At 45.5% G+C, this 24,458-nt stretch overlaps 1 protein-coding gene across 1 annotated transcript in view; it reads left to right on the plus strand.

Moving 5' to 3' along the window:
* The window catches only part of LOC307085189 (neural cell adhesion molecule 2-like), a gene marked incomplete at both ends in the record, with an annotated part of 200,103 nt that overhangs the window by 15,196 nt on the left and 160,449 nt on the right, over positions 1 to 24,458 (plus strand). Inside the window, one exon of the mRNA XM_079749878.1 lies at positions 6,734 to 6,808. Coding sequence (XP_079606004.1) covers positions 6,734 to 6,808 — 75 coding nt within the window. The remainder of the gene's footprint in view (positions 1 to 6,733; positions 6,809 to 24,458) is intronic.

Consider the following 24,458-nt stretch of genomic DNA (forward strand, 5'->3'; position numbering starts at 1 on the left):
TGCTATTTAGTATGTGCTTTATTTTTATTTTTATGTTCTGTGTTATTCCCTAAACAAGCAATAAATCATTCTGTAGTATGTCCAACACAACACTGGAAGCAGTCAACGTATAAACTGCTCTTTCCTTTAGGCCAGGCCTATGTGTTAAGATGAATTGATGTATGAATTGATATAACATCTTTATTTAACTATTGAATTGTAAAAGAAAAAATAAATACGAATCTTACTGATCTCCAATTAGTAAACGTAACTAATCACAATAATCGCAGACTTAGCGATTTGCAAATCGCGTTCTATTCCATCACAATGTCGGTTTGAATTCAATTTGAATTCAATCATCCCTACTCTGCACTCTCTATCTGCACTTTCAGTTGGATCAGAGGGAGACAGGGAGGTGGGGAAGGCTGTACTTGAAGGACCTGTTGCCTTCATTCTGCTATCGCCGGAGACAGGGAGCGACGCATGTTCATGATTATTCCATTTTCGTTTTTGTGCAGAAAAGGTTAGGCGCCCGAGTCACTGTGACCCCGTCTATGAATAAAACAAAAACATAAATCCTCCCCCAAAAGTGACCTCCTTCCATCATCTTTGCCCCCTAGCGATGTATTTCCCATTTTCAAGGTTTTTCAAAGGAGTCATAATTTTCCATGAACAGTCACTATTTCTACTTTCACTTACATTTTCATTTTTTACTTTCATTTCCTCTTTTGGAAGGGGGTGTGGGGGTGGGTGAGCATTTTGAAGGCACTCCTGTGCCACAGTCAGATGCTTCAACTGTAGTCAGGTGTCACCCTATTGTTGGGGGGCGCGACTTAAAGAGTTTCCATATCTTGTTGAGAATGTATTCAACGAGAAATAGAGGGCATCAGAGTTAATCGAGATGGTTTGCTCCCACTCGCTGTGATTTAATATGGATTACTTTCCTAGAGGCCGAGAGAGAGAGAGAGAGAGAGAGAGAGAGAGAGAAAATGAAAATGAAAAATGGGTTTATGAGTACGCTTGATGAATGAAGGCAATCTAATAACCGATTTATGTATCTCTAACATGGTATTGACTCTTGGGGAATGCAGTCACGTGACCACAGCGGCCCAGTTAAAAACTGTTTTCATCTACCTTCACATTGGGCGAAGCTGTGAAAGGCAAAGCATGTTATTATTGGGTTTCCTGCTTGCTTCTATCTTACCTTACATCATTCTGGGCCGAAATTATATTTTGTCCTAATCTTGTTCTTCTTCAATAGATATGATTCTTCGATTAGTTTTACATTGATTGAACAATCTGGCTTGATTGCTGTCTGGTCATCTCTATAGCGTACGTGCATCAAAGCAGATTTGTATTCAGCGAGTCAACGAAGCCTTGATTTGAAGTACAAAGAAGAAGTCTGTCACACGGCTACCAATTAACAATCTGATTGGACGAAAAAGACCAGAAAGGATCAATCAAGGCAGAACTTGTCAAGCTAGATAACTTCTGTCAGGCAGTCTTGATTTCATGATTTTCCCAAAACGCTATCACGCTAAAGTGTGTATTTTAGATTGAACTCATGAGAGTCAGTACCAGGGACCAAGCTTTATGAACCTCAGAGGCATCTCCGCAAGAAGGAAATCTCCAAATGGAATCTGTGTTTGCAATTGATCCGTCAAAATCTACACAGGCACAAACACCACCTCAATCTCCCCCCCACCACCTCCATCACCACCACAACCAGCAGCACCACCTATACAACAACCCAGAACCAACACCACCACCACCACCATCACCACCCCCACCGCCTCCATCACCACCACAACCAGCACCACCACCTATACAACAACCCAGAACCAACACCACCACCACCTCCATCATCACCCTCACCGCCTCCATCACCACCACAACCAACACCACCACCTATACAACAACCCAGAACCAACACCACCACCACCTCCATCATCACCCTCACCGCCTCCATCACCACCACAACCAGCACCACCACCTATACAACAACCCAGAACCAACACCACCACCACCTCCATCATCACCCTCACCGCCTCCATCACCACCACAACCGGCAGCACCACCTCCATCACAACAACCCACACCACTACCTCCATCACCACTACCTCCATCACCACTACCTCCATCACCACTACCTCCATCATCACCACCTCCATCACCACTACCTCCATCACCACTACCTCCATCAGCCCCACAACCAGCACCACCTCCATCACAACAACCCACACCACTACATCCATCACCACTACCTCCATCACCACTACCTCCATCATCGCCACCTCCATCACCACTACCTCCATCACCACTACCTCCATCAGCCCCACAGCCAGCACCACCTCCATCACAACAACCCACACCACTACCTCCATCATCACTACCTCCATCACCACTACCTCCATCATCACCACCTCCATCACCACTACCTCCATCACCACTACCTCCATCAGCCCCACAGCCAGCACCACCTCCATCACAACAACCCACACCACTACCTCCATCATCACTACCTCCATCACCACTACCACCATCACCACTACCTCCATCACCACTACCTCCATCACCACTACCCCATCACCACTACCTCCATCACCACTACCTCCATCACCACTACCACCATCACCACTACCTCCATCACCACTACCTCCATCACCACTACCTCCATCACCACTACCACCATCACCACTACCTCCATCACCACTACCTCCATCACCACTACCTCCATCACCACTACCTCCATCACCACTACCACCATCACCACTACCTCCATCACCACTACCTCCATCACCACTACCTCCATCACCACTACCTCCATCACCACTACCACCATCACCACTACCTCCATCACCACTACCTCCATCACCACTACCTCCATCACCACTACCTCCATCACCACTACCTCCATCACCACTACCACCATCACCACTACCTCCATCAGCCCCACAGCCAGTCCCACCTCCATCACAACAACCCACACCACTACCTCCATCACCACCAACTCCCTCTATGACCAGCAGCACCACCACCTACCTGCACCTCCACCTCCACCACCCATCTTATTGGAAGTCTATCAACAATGGTATCCTGTCTGTGGAGGCGAGTGCCGGAGACATAACACTGTAGCGGTGTAGCGGTGATGTAGGCTGGGTGATGTAGCTCTTCATGTTCAGGATGTCGGTAACCAGGGAGGGAGTGAGGGAGGTGGAGGAACAGGCAGTAGCTTTTGATGTACTTTTTGAGTTGGGGGTGGAGGAGGGGAGGGGATGGGGAATAAGGTGGCTGTCAGGATGAGGGGTATCCAAGCGACTGGGACCCGGTTTCTATGGAAACAAAAATAAATCCAGAGAGAGAGAGAGAGAGAGAGAGACTGCTGTTTAATGAAGCATCATGTGAAATGTGCTCTGCATGTGGTTTGCATCCCTCCCCTCCTCACCCGCTTAAGGCCCCTTACCTTCCATCAGTAGTTACCTTCCTGCCTCCCCAGCAGAAGATGAGGGAGAATGTGTTTGTACCGTTCATCTCCTGAAGGTGTTGAGATGTAAACTGGGTTCTGAACCCCCTTGCTTTAGGACCGAAAGCGTTAGCTTTGGCATGTTACGGCCGTTCAAGGTAGCGCATGTTCCACTATCTCTTCTCCTGTATTCTGCTGGGAACTTATCAAAGAGAGAGGGAAGAGGGGAGACTTGTGGTTTTTATGCTCCATAAATGAGGAAATTTACAGTATTTTGAGAGTGTACATAAAACATAATAATAAAACACATCACCCTGGCCCGCAGTTCTCTCTCTCTCTCTCTCTCTCTCCCTTTCCAATCTCTCTGTGTGTGTGTCTCTCTCTCTCTCCCTCTCTCTGTCTCTGTCTCTGTCTCTCTCTGTCCCTCTCTCTCTCTCCCTCTCTCTCTCTCTCTCTCTCTCTCTCTCTTTCTCTCTCTCTCTCTCTCTCTCTCTCTCACATCCCAGTGAATTGACAGACGGACGGACTGCCTCGGATCGCAGGATCCCTCGGTCTGCTATGTCGCAGTGTCTGAACGTTTGATAGGGGTGATGTGTGTGTGTGATTAAACCATCGCCGTGGTTACAGTTGTCACAACACGGTGGTGGGGAGTGACCAATCGTTTGATATTTGACAGCTTTGACAGCAATAAGAGAGAGAGAGGGTTGAGAGAAGGCTTTGGAGGATTTTACGCGCCATTAAATAAAAAGCACATCCACACGGTTCAGAACTGCAGACGGTAGGCGAAAAAGCAAGCAGCGCAGAGCCGAGGAAATGATGACATCCTTTTTTTGCAGGCGTACATAGCAACCTTGAACCCTTTTACGGACCTCTTTCGAATCAAACGATGGATCCCCGGCAACTGTGTCTCTCTACTGTGTCTCCGGCTAGGGTAAAATAAAACCTTTTACAGCCTACAAACATGGAAAAAAGGGTTGAGATGACTTAAAACCAAACAAACACAGTTCTTCATCAACAGGAAACACAACACAAGCCAATCAATAAAATGCCGATGCCTTATTCGTCGGTAAGTTTGTTCAAAGTGTTCAAAAGCTAGGTAGGACGCAGTACAGGATGTGACCCAATAAGGGTCCTCACGGAGACTATGCCGAAACTTCCTGTTTCCACACAGGTTCCATTTCCTCTTCGTAGCCTAGCTAAGCTACCTAACGTAATGCATCGGGCCTAGCGCAGCAATTTTGTACGGGGGGAAAAGTGAATAGACAAACACAAACAAACACATGGGGGCCACTAGGCTAGGAGGGGGGTCGGGGAGGCTAGGGGACGCCCTGCTGTTTCCTGTCCCCTGAACACATGCTGATTTGTTTTCCTGCCGTTGTTTGAGTGCTGTTGTTGTGTATTTCAGGGGGCGGGGAGGAGTGTGTGTTCAGGACGGCAGTGGGGGGGTTAAGGGAGACTGTTGTTGTTGATAATGGTGTTCTATTGTATGGCGGCGTCACTCACTCACTCACTCACTCAGGGTACATTGTGTCTTTTACATCGCAAAGAGTTCGAGAAATTCTTCGCAAATTGAATCGTGGCACCTTTCCGATCCGCACTGTGACATAGAGAGTTCTGAAAACGTTTGAATGTTCTGGAGTGCCGGCGTTGAAAGTTAATCTATTTATTTCTCTGACTTTTAAGAAAGAGTCATAAATCCTAAAAGGTGAAACAATTAGGATGTGAAACAATGGCGGAGATAACATCGACAATAAACACCACTGAAGAAGATGTTTTGTGCACTACCCGTTGCGTTCAAAGGCACACTGTTGGAGCGTGTGTGTGTGTGTGTGTGTGTGTTAGAGCTGTCCCAAACAGATTTTTTCAAACGTTTAATCTAGCGATTCTTTTTTTGATTTATCGACCAATCTAACGATTAATATAGACAGCCTAGCAGACAGAAAAGTTGTCTTATTTGTGTCATATTCCATCAAGTGACACCGGGGTATAAATCACACGTCCGGTTTGAGCAGAACACCAAATGCCCATCCATTGCATCACCTGGTCTGAGTCTGTCTGATTGGACTCTGGGGGAGGCTGCACACCTGTTGCTCGTTGACCAATCATGAAAATGCAGTTGGTTTTCAAGCGGAAATTAGCTTACTTCTAGAGTTAACACAAGTGTTGTGTGTGTGTTTGAATTCTGTAGACCTTCCCTACACAAGCACTTGGTTTCACTTGGTTTTCACCGGGCCTTACTGTTTTTCATTTAATTATAAAAATGTTACTATTATTTCTATATGTACATCTGTATGTTATGTTATATTGTTATAGGTTGTTACATGTACATATTGTTCAGACGGTCTCTTTTGTTATTATACGTAATAGTTTTAATACTGTAATGCTTTGGAAACACTGTTTGGTTTACCACAATAGCCATGCCAATAAATCTTTTTGAATTTGAATTTGAGAAAGAGAGAGAGAGAGAGAGCGAGAGATCAGGGAGACAGCGCTGAAAAACTATCCAGCCCCAGGCTTTTCACGGTAACTTATATTAAAGGTCCCATGACGTGCCACCAGGTGTGGCGTGATTAGCCGTTACAAGCCGTTTTGGAAATCTTCCCCTTATGACATCACAGGTGGGCGTGTCCACCTAGATGTGGGATGGATAGATGAGCAACGTTTGCTACGGTCCACTGGCTAGGCTGAGTGACTGATCTGTTCAGTTGTGGGGGTAAGGTGTGTGTGTGTGATGTCATCACCAATGCTCACCGGCAAGAGGCACGGCCAAATGTCGTGATCACCGTGGCGACGCCAAGCGCCAGGGTTTGCTGAAATATCTTTTTTTTCCTGATCTTTTTTTATTGTTATTTTCTCACCTAAATTTATGGTGGATAGATCAGTCCACCAGCCTACCCAGTGGACTGTAGCAAACGTTACTGATCTTTCCGTCATACATCTAGGTGGACACGCCCACTTGATGTCACTAAGTCACTAAGGCAAAGGAAAAGGCTGTGTGTGTGTATCCCCGTGTGTGTGTGCCTGTGTGTGTGTCCATGTGTGCGCTCCTGTTTGTGTGTGTGTGCGTCCCTGTGTGTGTGTGTCTGTGTGTGTATCGTCTTATCAGTTGGCCTATTTATCGTGAACAGATGGGGAAGTCTGTCCTGTTGCAGAGACTCTGCCGGAACACAGTCACTGTTAATCTGGATGTTTGTGTGTTTTGTTTCAATGTTGAAGGACTACTGCAACTATCAATCACCACTCCGTACAATAATGCACCAATAACACTTATGTCCTTTTGTCTCTCTCTAGCTGTGCTCCAGGTGTCCATATCGCTCAACAAGGTAGAAATAAGTGTGGGCGAGTCAAAGTTCTTCATCTGCACAGGTAAGCCTGCGCCGTGTGTAAGAAAGTGTCTGATGGTCTTAGGATATTGGACTTGCCTTCTACTGCTTCCTCTCACACATCAATTGTGGGAGACTGTCACCCTTCTTCCCGCTCTTTCATCTCTACGTCGTCTTCGCGGGGAGAGGAGGGAATGTGTGTGTGCGTGTGTGTTAAAGTGGAACAGGCAGGAGATGGGAATGGCTACGTTTATTTCACACGTTGGGGCCGCCACTGTTGTGTGGAACTCACTGATTGAAACGTTGACGTTGGTTGTAATAATGGCTGCCCTACAACACTACGAAGCAATGAGCTGAACAGCCGCCTTTGTCAAAAGTAGACTGATCATTGTTGGCCACGTACACTATTCCATCCATGACAGTTAGCACAAGAATACACTAAACTATTTTAGTGACACATTTTGCAATATGCTGAACAGCTGCTTAAACCACAAATGAAGTGTTTGATCCATGGATTTGGACCTAGAGAAAGGACACTGTTAGAATCAGGTGACTCAGAACAAAGCATTGTTAATAGATTGAAGCAACAGTCAGTAATATGGAACGGTAGGTTTAAAATCATTTGGCAGAATCCGCATCATTAGTTGCATCTTGACCGCATGCAAACGGTCTTCATTGAATGCTCACAGCAAACACAACTCCACGTTGGATCTTTGTAACGTTGACTTCAGGTTCCAGAACAAGTTCATTCAAAATGAAGGTCACAAAGAATAATTAGGTGAGTGCTGCATGCAGCGCTCAACTATTGTTCTTCATAAGTTTCTTTCTTTCTTTGTTATTCTCTACAAACGTTGGGACCTATCTCCTTCCTCATTTTTTCACCTAGAGACTCCATTCAAATTTTAAAATATTCAAAATAGCTTGGAATCGCGCGTTTCTTTTCAGATTTTTAAAATATTTTATACTTTTTAAGATATTCTACTTTTAAAATATTATCTTTTTAACATTTTAACATTTAACATTTTAGCATTTTAACATGGGAGTCAACGGGAGGACGGTTCCGTCCTCCCATTGACTCCCATGTTAAAATGCTGGTACTTCAAACTGTTTAAGACGTAGCTTAATCAATGTTCAACCCTTCATCTTCGTTTAAACCATTTAACAAATCTACACACTTCTATCTTCAATAATATCCCAACGGAATTTGGATATCATTTAAACTTTCTTCAGAATCAGTTTTAGTTTCAAACCGTCATATTCTACAGTTGGTCCCATTGAAGCCGTCTGCCCATTCTAACACTTAAATTACTAAGACATCGTAACTCGGTCAAATTTCAACCATTACCCATCATTCAAACCATTACACAAATCTACACACTTTTATCTTCAATAATATCCAAACCGAATTTCGATATCATTTAAACTTTATTCAGAATCACAGTTTTAGTTTCATACCGGCTTCGTTTTCAGTTGGTCTCATGGATTTACGTCGACGCTGGAGCGTGAGGACGTTCAGCAGTGTTGCCAGATTGGGCGGTTTTTCTCACCGGATTGGGTTACTTTTTGAGGACATTCAGTCCGTGTTGCCAGATTGGGCGGTTTTTCCCCACTCTATTGAGCTACTTTTAATCACGCACCGTCTCGCTATTCTCTTAAAGACACACACACAGTGCAGGGCAATACATTTGACGTTCTATGTTGTATAGGCTTCGCCTTTTAAGGCTATCGCTATTGGGTTTTCCCTAGGCACGTAGCACTGAAAAATTTGTAATCCCCGCCAACCAACATCGTGGGCCTCTATCACGTCCGCTGTCCGCACATACAGTGGGGCAAAAAAGAATTTAGTCAGCCACCAATTGTGCAAGTTCTCCCACTTAAAAAGACGAGAGAGGCCTGTAATTTTCATCTATCTGCGGCGAGCGGCCAGCGAAGGCCCCGGGCAGCGGGCTCATGGGGCAATGTCCCGCCCCGCGAGCGCCGGCGAAGGCCCCGGGCAGCGGGCTCATGGGGCAATGTCCCGCCCCGCGAGCGCCGGCGAAGGCAATGATGGGGCGAGGGAGAAGCGTGTGACATCTCCCCACACCCCAGTGACCATAACTGTTTCACACGCATCTCCCACCACATATAGGCAGGCCGTCAATAAACCTCGTATTATTGATCGAGCCAGCCCTACATTACTTTCCCCTCACCACATCATGCCTGGCATGACATGCGGCGAGACGGCTGCTATAGCGAGCTATCTGGCTACGAATGACACAAAGCTCCCTCACAGTGTCAGCAATTGCCCAGTCAAGCGCTGGTGAAGGCAATAACGGGGCGTGTTATTCCTCCTCGCGTCCCAACGCTCAGGAGAGAGGAAGCTACACTCCTGTCACAAGCTGAGCAGGCAGGGCATGCCTCTGTTAATGACACACACACCCAGCCCTTTCGGGCAGAGCTCCCCATGGGGGAGGACAATTCCTCCCCTCGCAGCGGCGGCAGGGGATCAAGCATGGCTCGTTTCCATGACGGCCGCATCTAAACAAGAGGCTGCACAGCCGCTTTCAGAGCAATACTCAGAGTGGCTGAGCGCGTGCCCCCTGGCCAAATGGATGGACAGGCTGATCAGCAAGGGTCACACCCAGGGGCGCCGAAAAGGGGGGGTAAAGGAGACGGATTCTAGGGGCCCATGATGGAGGGGGGGCCCAGAGAGGCACCTAATGATGATGAAATTATAATACAGAAAAAATAATGACACTAAGTTATTAACTAACATATAATCACACATGTTTTATTTTCCATGTCCTGGTAACAAATCCTTTATCTGTTTTGGAAGCATCAACCCCTGCAGGGCCCCCCCTTCCCCCCCCAATAATAATAATAATACATAATATAATACAAAATATAATACATTTTACTACAGTCTCAAAACAATACAAAGATGAAGGTAATTCATTAAGAAAATGAATTAAATAAAAGGCATTTTGAACAATTTTAATGGTTTAAAAAGCATAAACCCTTTTAAAAAATGAAATAGAAGACGTGCAGTAAGAACAGAGGAGAACATCTGTGGTGTGTGCAGCAGACTGGGGTGAGCCAGGTCCAGGACCCTCTTCTGGTTTGTCAGGGAGGGATGTGGAGGAAGTGGAGGAAGAGATGGAAGAGGGTACAGATGACAGTGAGAGTGCAGAAACACAGGCGACAGAGAGTGAGGGCGAAGAAGTTGAAAGGAATTCAGAGGAGGATGGACTGAATACAGAAAGAGCCAGAAAGACAACAGAGAGGCAGGAAGAACAACAAGCTGATGTTCAGGTCTTTGAAAGGGAAGAAGATCATTTGACTGATGACCCTGGTTTCTGGCCAGCAGCTTTAACTGATCAGGATAGGGAGAAGATAGTAAGGAAATTGGCCATGAGAGAGAAAGAAGTAGAAATGCCATGTGATTCAAAGGGGAAGCCATTCCCTGACTACCTGAATTATACAAAGGCAGCAAATAAAAGAGAAAAGGTAAACAGAGACTGGCTGACTTTTAGTCAAAGTAATAATTCACTTTATTGCATACCATGTGTGCTTTTCTCCCATGTACAGAAAAAGCCTTCCACTAGTGCACTGATCAGTCAAAATGGGTATAAAATGTGTGATGTGGAGTGGCGTCGAATGTACAATAAATTCCCAGTCCATGAGAGGAGTGAGGCACATAGAGATTGCTACTTAAGATGGAAAAATCTGCAAGGATGTGTAATGAAAGATAGAGGTGTGGATTCTCTGTTAAATAAGGAGTTGCAAACAGAAATAGAGAAAAATAGAGCCATCTTGGAGAGACTCTTAGACGTAACCCTACACTTGGCCTCAAGAAACCTGCCTTTCAGGGGCAAAACCAAAGACCTAGATGACATTCATAATGGCAATTTCCTAGGCACACTGGAGCTCTTGTCACATTATGATCCTCTGCTGAAAGAGCACTTTAAAAAAATCAGGGACAACAAACAAAAACAAAAAGAAGGAAAAGGAACCAGGCTAACACATTATCTTAGCTCTGACAGTCAGAATGAGTTTATCAACTTATGTGGACGACGAGTTCTGAAAATAATTCTGCAGGAACGGGAGGATGCCATATATTATGCTGTCATCTGTGATGCCACACCAGACATTTCCCATACTGAGCAAAATGTGGTGCTCCTAAGGTATGTTAAATATGACAAAGAAAAAGATGAGTGGGAAATTACGGAGAGGTTCCTTGAATTCAGGGATTTTCACAAAAAGACGGGGAGTGAGATCGCAGAGATGATTCATGCAGTTCTTCGTGACCATGGGATAGACATCGGTGATTACAGAGGGCAGGGCTATGACAACGGGGCTAACATGTCAGGGAAAATAAAGGGAGTCCAAGCTCAAATACTGAAGAAAAACAAGCTGGCTACTTATTCACCATGTGCCTCCCACACATTAAATCTTGTTGGTGTGCATGCTGCACAGTCAAGCCCAGAGGTATCCACATTTTTCGGCTGCATAAATCGCCTGTACACATTTGTAAGTGGCAGCCCAGAGCGTTGGGCCATCTATAAAGAGCAAACAGGTTGCTCATTGCATCGCCTATCTGATACCCGCTGGAGTGCAAGGATTGAGGCTGTTAAACCTGTGGCAAAGCACCTGCCTTCTGTCCTCAAATCCCTTGATAGCATAGTTATGACATGCAGTCTCACCAGTGAAGCAAGATCAGAAGCTAATGGTTTGAGGAAATACTTCATGTCATTTGATGCTGTTGTTCTTCTCACTGTCTGGCTGAAGGTACTGCAAAGTATTGACAACAGGAATGTTATTCTCCAGTCAGGAAAAATATCACTTGACATAGAAGCAGCCAATATCAGAGACTTGACAGAAGAGATGCAGTCTCTAAGAGATGCATTGGACACTCTCCTAGCTGAGGCAAAGTTGATAGCTGGGGAAATGAATGTTACACCTCAGTTAAGCAAGGAGTCCAGCCGCCAGAAGAAAAGGCGGAGATTCCATGATGAAACCGCTGAAGAGGAGACAACTCAGGAGAGTTCAGAAACAGTGTTTCGGAACACTGTGTTTTATACAGCCATGGACCGTATCATCAGTGACTTGGATACTAGGTTCCGGGGCATTGCACATATTGTCAACGAGTTTTCTGCTGTTCTGAAAGTTGGGCAGATTAGTGAGGGCAAAATCTCTTCTGTGTGCCAACCACTGATCACAAAGTATTCTAGTGATCTTACTCCTGATTTTGAAAATCAAGTAAGACACCTATATATAAGACACCTGTATATGCAGCCAACTTCCCCCCTAACCTGTCCCCTCTTGAACTCCTGAATGCAATTTGTAAGCTGCAGCTGCAAAGCATCTTTGGAGAAGTGTGCATCGCCTTGCGCATATTTTGCACCCTGCCAGTTACTGTTGCTGGTGGTGAGAGAGCGTTCAGTAAACTAAAAATGATAAAAAACTATTTGAGGGCTTCCGGTTTGGCGATGATGCGATAGGCAGCAGTAAAGTAGAGCTCCCGGTCAAAATTAGTAAAAAACTGTGTAAAACTCCTCAAATTATCTGAATAGGACATGGATAAGAATACAAGGGGTCAAGAGAAAGACAAAAGGCTTAATATGCCAAAACCCGAATCACAAAGTAAGAAAAAGATGACGACGATGTCAAAGGAAACCAACGAGGGCCTCGTGCTAACAGCCAGCGCTGACAATGACGAGCAACCTAGCTGGGTGGCTGCGTTTCAAACAAGCATGCAGACCACCCTGGCTTGTATGCAAGTTAAAATTGACGCTGGCAGGCAAAATATGGAAACCAAACTGGACAAGATAAGTAAGCAAATGGATGATGCTCTGAAAGGAGTTCGAGACGAGATGGCAAGATTGAGAGAAGAAATGGGTCAAATCAGAACGGAGACGACGCGGAGCCTGGAGAGCTGCAGGGAGGAAACGAGCGGCAGAATCGCACGTGTTGAGGTGGATATTCGTGATCAACGGAAAGACATGGGATTGGTAGAGGAACGTGTGGGAGAGACAGAAGAATGGAACACCGAGGCTCAGGACGTTATCACGACTCTGATTGAACAACAGTCCAAACTTCAGGAAAAACTGACTGACCTCGAAGGACGATCCAGAAGAAACAACATCCGTGTTTGGGGTGTGAAAGAAGGGCTTGAGGGGGCCTCGACCAAAAAATACATTGACGAGCTAATTCACAAGGAGCTAGATGTACCTGTTGGTGAGGAGCTTCAGATCCAAAGAGCACACAGGGCTCCAGCCCCCAGACCAGCTGAAAACAAACCAGCCAGAGCAATCATTGTGAACTTTCTGAGCTTTGATGACAAAGAGAGCATCCTCAAGACGGCGTGGAAGAAGAACGTGCAGGTGTCCGGGCAACGAGTCACATTCGATCATGATTATTCTGCGGAGATTGCAGCCAAGCGTCGGGACTACGCTGGTCTTAAAAGGATTCTCAAGGAAAAAGGTCTCCGGTTCCAATCACCCATGGCCACGCTGAGGATCCACTGGGGCGACGGAACCAAGATCTACAACAACCCACAGGAGGCTGCCAGGGCGATGCGACAGAAAGGGTTGGAGGTACCAGTTCGGAGAGAGGAAAGACCTACGCTGCTGCAGAGAGCCGAGGCAATACGCAAGTGGACCAGGGTCGGGAGACGAGAGCGCGGAGATCCCCCCAGTACGCGAACAACGAGGGACCCGAACTGAGGATAATCAATGAGTGACGGGATGGGAGCGAGTCCTATTGCTTACCATCCCCGACTTGAGGCTTCTATGGGTGAGCAGGAAATTGACTATAAATCGCAAGTGCACATTCTATTTTGTAGGATAACATATATAAAGGACACCAAGCGATTAACACAAAGGTAAATTGACCTACGACCGAGTGCAAGGGATATCTTCTTATAGATGACCTCAATGTTATTTGATCTGGCTTTGTTGGCCATAAGGTTCAGACTATTTGATAAATTTGACTCCGAAACAAGTTTTGACCGGGAGTTACGGAGTTTAATAATGTTGGACAATCTTAGTGAGCTTGGGAGACCCATAGCATTGGACGTCTTCGCCACTAGGGGGGGCCCATCCACTAGGGATGGATTTACCCCCTGCCCTCCAACAGGGAGAAGAGGAATAGTTTACCAATCCTCGTTTAACTTGGGAGACCGAACCATGTTCTTTTGCTTTTGGTTTGGTTTTTGTTTGTTGAGTTTAGCGGTTGCTGCTGATTTATTATTTGTGACTCTTGACATGTGGGGAGCTGATGAAGGACACTCTGAGAAACTGTACAATGGATAGGGGTTTGCAAATGGTGTCTTTGAATGTTAATGGAATGAACAACCCAGTCAAAAGAGCCAAGGTGTTAGCAAAATTTAGGAAGGAGGGGACCGTGGTCATATTTCTGCAAGAAACTCACTTGTCGTCCCAAGAGCATGACAAATTAAAACGGTTTGGATATGATAATACATTCTACAGCTCATTCAAACAGACCAATAGGAGAGGAGTGGCCACCCTAATCAAGAATTCTGTGAAATTTGACTTAACTAAGGAGATAAGTGATAAGGAGGGGAGGTATGTGATGGTTAAAGGGAAGATGGAAGGGCAAATGGTCACGTTACTCAATATCTATGCACCACCGGATAGTGATAGAAAATTCTTTAAGACTATATTTGATATCATAGCGGAGGAATCAGAAGGTACTCTTATCTGCGCAGGGGACTTCAATGTGACACTCGATCACAAATTAGACACCACTAGTACCAACAGGAGCAGGGCACGTATCAGTAGGTATGTAAACCTACAACTGTCAGAACTAGGAATTGTGGATGTGTGGAGAGATATGCATTTACTAGACAGGGATTACACTCATTACTCGCACAGATATTCGACCTACTCCAGGATTGATTACTTTTTTATGACGACAGGGGACCGACACAGGGTGGAGGACTGCAGAATAGGGGTAACGGACCTATCCGATCATAGTGCTATATACCTGACGGTGGAATTGAACAGCAGGAGGAGAAAGACTGAGTGGAGAATGAATGTAGGACTATTAAACAATAAGGATTTGGTAGAAGGGATAAGGCGAGATATAACTAGATACAGAGAGGAGAATGATAATGGGGAAGTGGACCCGACTATTTTGTGGGATGCACTAAAGTCAGTAATAAGAGGGAAGTTAATAGCACAAACATCTCTCCTCAAACGAACCAGACTGGAGCTCTATCAAAACTTAATCGGACAACTTAAAAAACTGGAAAAACATCACCAAGAACTGAAAACCATCGAGACGCTAAAGAGGGTTAAGGAAGTCAGAGGAAAGATCGATCAGATACTATTGACAGAAGTAGAGAAGAAGGCCAGATTTGTGAAGCAGTCTTATTATGAGGGAGGGCCGAAGGCAAGTAAATTATTAGCCAGAAGAATAAAGATGCAACAAAAGTTAAACACTGTACACAAAATTAGGGATCCCACGACTGATGAGCTAGTAAGAGAACCAGAGGACATAGAGAGGGTGTTTGTCGATTACTATAAAGCGTTATACACACAACCCACAGCAGCAGAGCCAGATAGGATGAAGGATTTTTTAGAAGGACTGGAACTGCCATCAATAGGAAGAATACGGAATGACCTCCTGACCTCAGCTATAACAGAAGAGGAATTAGAGGAAGCAATAGGTAGAATGAAAAATGGCAAGACAGCAGGTAGCGATGGATTTCCATCAGAGTTCTATAAGGTATTCAGACAGGAGCTGAACCCAATATTGATGGCATCATTAAGGTATACGATGAAGGAGGGCAAAATTCCCCCCTCTTGGAAAGAAGCTAACATTACCACGATCCTAAAAGAAGGGAAGGACAAAGACCTATGCAGTAGTTTCAGACCAATATCCATACTTAATGTAGATTATAAAATATACACCTCAATACTGTCAAAGAGGTTTGGGACATTCATGCCCGATGTGGTCGATGAGGGTCAGACTGGATTTATAAGAGGAAGGCAAGCACAGGACAACATAAGGAAGGCTATTCACATTGTGGATGAGACGCAGAGGAGCGGAGAGAGTGCGGTCCTGGTGAGTTTAGATGCTGAAAAGGCCTTTGACTGTGTAAACTGGACATACCTTTTCATCGTGTTAGAAAAGTTAGGATTCAATGATAGTTCAGTTAAATGCATCAAAGCATTGTACCAGGAACCGACCGCAAGAGTGAGGGTGAATGGGAGTCTATCGGATAGGTTTATATTAGGTCGATCGACTCGACAGGGCTGCTGCTTATCACCCACTCTCTTCGCTATCTTCATGGAGCCCTTGGCCCAAGCAATTAGACAACACCAAGACATCAGGGGAGTAGAGATAAGAGGGACAGAGCATAAATTGGGTCTATTTGCGGACGACCTGCTGGTATACATAACGCAACCAGACGTAATTTTTCCGGCTTTGATGGGCTTACTACAGGAATATGGATACTATTCAGGGTATAAAATTAATGTGACGAAGACACAGATCTTGACGTTAAATTACTCACCTCCGAAAAGGCTCAAAGAAAGTTTCAAAATCAGATGGGACTCAGACGAAATGAAATACCTGGGGGTATACATCACAAAAGGAATAGACAAATTATACAACGTAAATTATTTACGCACCAACCAAGAAATAAACAAGGATCTGAGGAGGTGGTCACTTATCAACCTAGATTTTAGCTCAAGGATAGAAGTGGTCAAAATGAACATGCTGCCAAGACTGCTGTATCTATTCCAGTCTCTACCTATACAGATACCACAAAATCAATTCAGGGAGTGGGATAAATTGATATCTCGTTTTATTTGGGGAGGGAAAAGACCAAGGGTTAGATTTACAACTATGCAGTTGCCCAAAGAGAGGGGGGGATTGGCAGTGCCCAATCTCGAGGACTATTATTATGCAGCGCAGCTCAGGGCGGTGATATGTTGGTGCGATTCACATTATGAAGCCAGTTGGAGGTTCATAGAAACGGGAGGGCTAACAGGGAGGGAGGGCCTTCAGATCCAGACAATGTTAGGGGATAGGGAACGTTTTAGGACACAGGGGAAATTATTGGATACAATCACTAGATTCACTTTAGACATCTGGAACACTGTAATTAAGAGGTATAAACTGGAAAAGGAAACCAAGGTTCTTAGATGGCTGGCTCATGACAGTAGGTTTCAACCAGGGAAAGATGATTGGAATTTTAAGAGATGGGAGGTTAGGGGTATCACGGCAATATGTACTATAATGGATAAAGGGGTGATACAAACTTTCCAGTGTCTTAAGGACAAGTTTGATTTGGGGGGCAGAGACTATTATAGATATATACAGGTGAAAGATTATTATGATAAGGAAATAAAAATAGACAAATCTGTAGGACGGAACCCGCTGATTCAATTGGTGATTAATGCATACGAAGGGAGGAAAGTGAGGGCCATTTCAGCTTTATACCAAGCACTGCATGAAAACAGGGGAAACTCAACAAATTATATCAAGGATAAGTGGGATAGAGAATTGGAGATAGAGATGACCGAGGAGGAATGGGAAAATGTATGTAGGATTCAGCACTCGGCCACGGCTTCGAGGTTGTGGAGGGAGTTTGGTTGGAAGAATGTCATCCGGTTCTTCATAACACCAAAAGTGAAGGGGATGTATACACCAGAACATAATGACTGCTGGAGACAGTGTGGCCAGGTTGGGGCTGACCATACGCACATATTTTGGAAATGCCCCAAGTTGAAGGTGTACTGGGAAGAAATATGGGGGATATTGAAGAAGATCCTGGGTTATGGAGTGCCTATGACTGGATTGGTGCTGTATTTGGGGAATCTGACGGAGATGAACGTACAAGCTGGAGATCTTTATTTGGTCAAAATCTTGCTTGTCGCTAGTCGGAAAGCTATAACTAGAGCATGGTACAAGGTTGAGCCACCTACAAAAGAACAGTGGTTGAGTGTAGTAGAGGAAATATATGATATGGAAAGGTTCACGTTTATACTGAGGGTGCAAGGGGGGAAACTTGACTCGAGATGGGTGAAATGGATTGAGTTTAAGAGAGAGGAACAAATGTAACGTTTATAGGACACCGCACGACCATGAAGCCTGCAAGAGATGTTATGTAAATAAGGAGTAGCTCACATGTCACACTGTCATTTTTTCATTTTTTTTTTTATTTTCTATTATTATTTTATTTTTTATTTATATTATTATTTCTGTTTAGTTATTCCGTTTTCTGTATTATTCAATGGAACTGTGATTATCTGTAATTTGCAAAAATGCCAATAAAAATTTAAGTTAAAAAAAAAAAAAAAAAAACTATTTGAGGTCCACAATGTCTCAGGAAAGACTTTGCAGTCTTGCCATGCTGTCAATTGAGAGTCAGTTGGCTAGAAAGCTGGACTTCAAAGACCTGATAAGTGATTTTGCACATGAGAAGGCTCGGCGTTGGGCTTTGGGTGAGAAGAGTTGAGCAAGGTCCAGTGATTGAAAGGTTGCAAAAGGAAGCTTGACTCAGTCGGCAACGTTATATTATATATTTGCCATTCTTTCATATATTAAATTCTACTTAAATGATGAGAAATGATATATGGCCATTTTGTATTCTGATGGCGTTTTTGTTTTTGCTGAGATTTTTTTCTCTCCACTGATTATAATTGCTATTTTTTCATGGAAGAGTTTATTTCCAATTTAAGAATCAGTGGTGCAGCAAATAAATTACTCAAAATGAATTCCATTGTATTCAGAGTGCTCAGTTCTTCCCCTACTGTACATGTCAACTGTCATGCTGTTCTTCTTTCACAAATATGGTAATGATAGTCAAAAATACCATTAAAATGCATAATTGTATGTAAAATAGCATCAAAAATTTTTGCCGCTGTGTTGGGGGCCCTGTAAAGATTCTTTTCATGGGGCCCAAAACCCCTAGCGGCGCCCCTGGTCACACCCTTCAACGGGATTGTGGAAACAACGCTGTCATCCAAGGATCAACAGCTGTCACTTTTGGCGGAGCTCCAGCAGCTTCTAGCGAAAAAAGTGATTCCCACTGTCCCGAAGGGAGAGGAAATGCAGGGATTCTATTCCCGTTATTTCCTGGTACCCAAGAAAACAGGAGGGCTGAGACCGATTCTTGATCTAGCCCTATTCAACAAATGCATCGCGGAGAGGCCGTTTCACATGTTAACAATCAGACGAGTGTTACAGTGTGTGAAACCGGGCGACTGGTTCACCTCAATAGATTTGAAGGACGCATACTTGAACGTCACAGTGATCCTCAAACACAGGAAATTCCTGCGTTTCTCATTCCAAGGGTCACACTACCAGTGCAACCGTCTCCCGTTCGGCTATTCTCTAGCCCCACGAACGTTTTCCAAGTGCGTGGAGATGGCTCTCCAGCCGCTGCACGCAACAGGAATGAGAGTACTGTTCTACTTGGACGATCTGCTTTTGCTGACTCGCTCCAAGGAGGAAGCAGCTATTCAGACAAAAAAGCTGGTTATTCACCAGTCAAATTTAGGCTTCGCCATAAATTGGAAGAAAGCACCCCCCTCCCCTCACAGAGTGTGATATATTTGGGGGTAGAGCTGGATTCAGCTCTAATGAGAGCACGGCTCTAACAGCAGAGGATGGAGACGCTGTGGTCTCTCCTCCGCCGCTGTTCCCCGGGCAGCGTCGTGACTCTCTGTCATGAGGCTGCTGGGCATGATGTCGGCCGCTCACACGGTGGTGCCGCTGGGGCTGCTTCACATGAGGCGGCTGCAGAGATGGTTTTCTCGCCTGCACATCGACCCCGTGCGCCAACGGCGGCGCAAAGTGACCATTCCCCTATCAGTGGGCGGATGCTTCTCGGGCTGGGGAGGAACATGCGAGTTTCACGTTGTGGGCGGCGTTTGGCCGCCCCCCGTGACCATGCATATAAATGCATTGGAGCTCCTCACTGTGTTGAAAGTAATCCAACACTTTGCCCCAATGTTAACGAATCAACATGTAATGATTCGCATGGACAACAAGGCGACAGCAGCATACATAAATCTCTAAGGGGGCGTGCGCTCGGCACAGCTGCTGAGCATAGCGAGACAGCTGTTATGCTGGGCACACATGCACTTGCTCTCCATCAGAGCAGTGTACATCCCCGGTGTCCTAAACAGAGGGGCAGACATAATGTCGAGGGGGGGTCCCCAACCAGGAGACTGGACTCTGCACCACGATCTGATCAATCAGATATGGAGCGAGTTTGGGAAGGCGGAGGTCAACCTATTCGCCACACGGGAGAACACAGTGCGAGCTGTGGTTCTCTCTCAGCGGAGGGACAATCCCCCACTCGGGGTCGATGCGTTCGCTCACAGACCGTGGCCGAACACACTCCTGTACACTTTCCCACCCGTCCCTCTGATTCCCCAAGTCTTGGACCGAGTCCAAGAGGAGCGGCTGTCTATGGTTCTCATAGCACCGCAACGCGCGAGTGCACCGTGGGTTCCCTGCCTCCAGCGCCTGCTCTCGGGGCCGCCGAGGGAACTCCCTTGGTGGCGAGACGCTCTCTCACAGGCAGGGAGAGCAATCATAGATTACCCAGAGATCGGCCAGCGCTTGTGGGCCTGGCCGCTGAACGCGAGCGCTGGAGGGTCTCGGCCTCTCCCAGGAGGTCGTACGGACCATCCAGGGTGCCAGAGCTGACTCCACCCGAGCGTGTTACTCGGCTAAATGGGCGGCTTTCCAGAAATGGTGCACGGAGAAGGGTTGTCATCCCATCTCCTGCCCTTTGCCGCGTGTGCTCTCTTTCCTCCAGACACTGATGGAAAGAGGGCTGGCTTTTAGCACGCTTAAAACGTACGCGGCTGCTGTTTCATCATGCCACGAAGGCTTCGGGGATAAAAATGTTTTTAGTCGCACCTTAATGAAGCGCTTCCTTAAAGGTGTGAGGAGAGAGAGACCGTGACGCGCTCTCTCACTCCACAATGGGATTTAACACTGGTGCTGCTCGCACTGGTTAAAGCCCCATTTGAGCGTCTTGACCGGGTGCCCCTCAAGTTTGTGTCAGCCAAGACAGCTTTGCTGCTGGCCCTGACATCAGCTAAGAGAGTGAGTGACCTGTCTGCACTCTCTGTAGCCCCTTCATGTCTTAGAATACAAGGAGACGGCAGTTCGGCCATATTACGCCTGAACCCGGCTTTTACACCAAAGAGTATTACTAGCTCGTTCAGATCGAGAGTAATAACACTCAATGGTTTCTCTCTCCCTCCTCATTAATCTGAGGAGGAAGCAACAGCTCATATCTTGTGCCCCGTACGCGCGCTTGCCTGTTATGTGAAGCGCACAGAGGCTCTGCGCAAATCTCAACAGTTATTTGTGCATTACAGAGAACAGTCCCAGGGCCTCCCCCTGACGAAGCAACGGCTATCACATTGGCTGTGTGAAGCTATCACACAGGCTTATGTGTCAGCGGGGGCAGAGCCGCCTGAGTCTATCAGAGCTCACTTGACCAGAGGAATATCGTCCTTTGTCGCTCTGCAAAGAGGGATGCCTATGGAGGATATCTGCACAGCAGCCTCCTGGGCTTCCCCATGCTCTTTTATTAGGTTTTGCCTAAGAGACATGTCGTGCCTGTCTATGACACACTCAGTACTAGGTGCTTTGTCAGAGTGAGTGGGATTGTGTGACTATTCCCCTCGCATATTAACACAATGTGATGTGGAGTTATATATTCATGCTGAGAGCTCTTGTGTCTTATCAGACACATTAGAGCTGCTCGTTGATGACGTGCCTTTAGACACGACGTATGTTATGCTACGTCTGACGCATGATACTGGCGCGTATGTAGCTGTGTTTCTGGTACTGAACGTGACCAATGAGGCATGGACTACATCGTGCTTTGCCCTTTAACCCAATAGCGATAGCCTTAAAAGGCGAAGCCTATACGACATAGAACGTTAGCTACGTATTGTAACTCTAGATTCTATGAGTATAGGCACAGCCTTTTAAGTGGTCGGCATCATTGACCTTTAAATAGCTGAAGAAAAGCTGTTCATTGGGAGCAGAACCTCTGCTGGCGCCCGCTTATATCTGCGGACTGCGGACGTGATTGAGGCCCACGCTGTTGTTGGGCGGGGATTACACATTTTCCAGTGCTACGGCTCGCTCCTAGGGAAAACCCAATAGCGAAAGCCTTTAAAGGCTGCGCCTTTATTCATAGAATCTAGAGTTACAATAGGTAACTAACGTTTCAGATTCTTCAGTTCAAGTCGTTTTACATTTTTAGCAATGCTTCGCGCTTTTCATTCAGGTCACTTTGTTTCCAACCATTTACGTTTTCTTAGAATGGTGTGCATGTTTACTTCATTTAGACTTTTGAACTTTTGTTCAAATCCCTTCACTTGATTCAAGCCATTTTACGTGTCTTAATGTGGCTTTATTAAAAAATATTTTCAACCTCAATTTGCACTACAGCACTTTCACGCATTTTCTGCAAGAAATGCATTTTCTGGTATTTAGAACAATGCCCAGTAGGTTAAGCATGCATGTTTTTATGAAGCAACAATCATAGTAATATGGACCGGTAGGGTTTTAGTCATATTAATCATTTGTGCATAGTACAACCAGTTACTCACCAATAAATCTCATTTGACATCCACCTTTACGACCAAGCACGACACAAATTAAGTTGTGGTAACCATAATTTATTGTAGCGTTAAACAGAGTTGGTTCTAGCGTAAAGATATGGTTTGTCCCAGAGTTCTACAGCCGCTGGTCGAGGATCAGGGTGTCATCCAGCGCTGGGCATTATCCTCTTTAAGATCGGCTCCAGGCTGCTCTGGACTCCTGGCCGCTCAGCGCATCACCACACAGGAACACCGCTGCTGCTGGGACCGGCGTCTACTTTGACCTCTGCCTCATCTTCCTCCTCTTACGCTTCAGTCTGTTGAAACAAAGAACAGGGATAAGAGACTAGGACACAAGGTGGAACGGCTGGGGAGCAGCCCTAACCCTATAACTCAATAGTACGACTCGGGAGGCAGAAGTCTGGGTACAATGACTGGGCTTTGCTAGCCGATAGGTCGGTACACAGGAAATCAGTTGGAGATCAGGCAGACATCTGGAAGGGAGATATCACTCGGAAAATGCTGGGACGCTTTAACAAAGATGAACAGGCACAGAGGAAGGGAAACACGCTGCCTAAATCCACTAGGAGAGGAATGTTGATGTGGGACAGGTGCAAACAATTAAGGTGAGTGAGGACAATCAGCGATGTGAGAAACATAAGGACAGGGAGTGAAATAATCAATGAAGGGGTGAGATGTGACACAAGGTCCCAGATGAGTGGTCCTGCCCTTAACGTAGTACACATTTACCAGCAAGCCCCAACGTTTAAGGAGTAGCACTTGAAGCCTTACTCGGTAGGGACATCGCCAACACACAGGGGTCACTCAGCACTAGTTATGAGCGCTCCTGTCATATACCAGGGACACTCTACACTGGTTTCGACTATACATGTCCTTCAGTTATATTTAGCAGACACTTTTATCCAAAGAGAATTACGACAAGTACATTTGTCAGAAGAAGGATAAACAACCATATATCTCCATCATTACAGTATGGATGCTCATAGAACCAAGTACCAAGCAGTTGCAATAGCTAGGGTAACCCATTCCCTGTATACAACTGATAGCTAGGATAAGATTTTGCACAATGCCAGGTACTGTTGCTAAGTGCAAGAACGAACAACATACAGTAAGTGCGTAAGAGGGGTGGGAGGCTATGCAGAGTTTAGTTGAACAATCCTGGTTCAGACCTTTACATGTCCTAGGTGACATAAGCAATAAGGTCTGGCTTTAAGCACAGCGATCAGTAGATTGCTCACACTAAACTGAAAACAGTTTACGTCAATCATGCGAAGACCCAACTGTAGAACAACCAGCCACTGAATAGTCATCAACATCGGACAACATTGATGCTCGCCCCGATGGATGCTAGCCCTCTGATACTACATGCCTAGACATGCGCTTCACAGGGTGCGGCGAAACCAGAATCAATAGTCACTGTTCAGGAAGAACACTAATGTTGCTGTGGCTGAGCACACTTTATATAAAGGGAGCAAACTGTTGGAATCCAAGAGCTTTGAAACCCAGTGACGGTTTCTCACATCAAGATTCTGCAGACAGCAAATCTGGACCAGGCGTTTAGACAAGCGTTTATAAACTTGAGTGGTTTTGGTTTGTAGGATATAAGTCAGTGTCAAAACATTCTTACCTGCGCATACGCTTCTTCTTCCACTAAAAAATAAAAACACACATGTTATCAACACCCCCCAGTGACACATTTTACATTTGGCAGATTATTTTATTCAAAGAGACCTACAATAAGCTAGCAGAATTGTTGGCTTCTTGTAACTGACATTAATACCACAAACAGGGGCAAGAGTCAAAGATCTGCCCAGGTATCAATAATGTAAACTACAGGCTGAGTATGAAAAATAAATAAATAAGCAAAGAGGGAAACCGAGCTAGACGAAAGACTGCAAGCTCCATGGTCAGGAACCATTTCAGGTACAAAACAAAATATAGCATTCCTTTGGTTGGCTTACCTTGCCTCTCATGGTTTGGTAGGTCTGAAGAAGTAAGACAAACACATTATTAGAGACTGCAGACCGCCGTTATGTCTGGAGGATTGAGTCTGATTCTGTTGAGGACCTGGAGACATTT

This window comes from Pollachius pollachius, assembly GCF_949987615.1.
Source record: "Pollachius pollachius genome assembly, chromosome: 13".
Taxonomy (NCBI): Eukaryota; Metazoa; Chordata; class Actinopteri; order Gadiformes; family Gadidae; genus Pollachius; species Pollachius pollachius.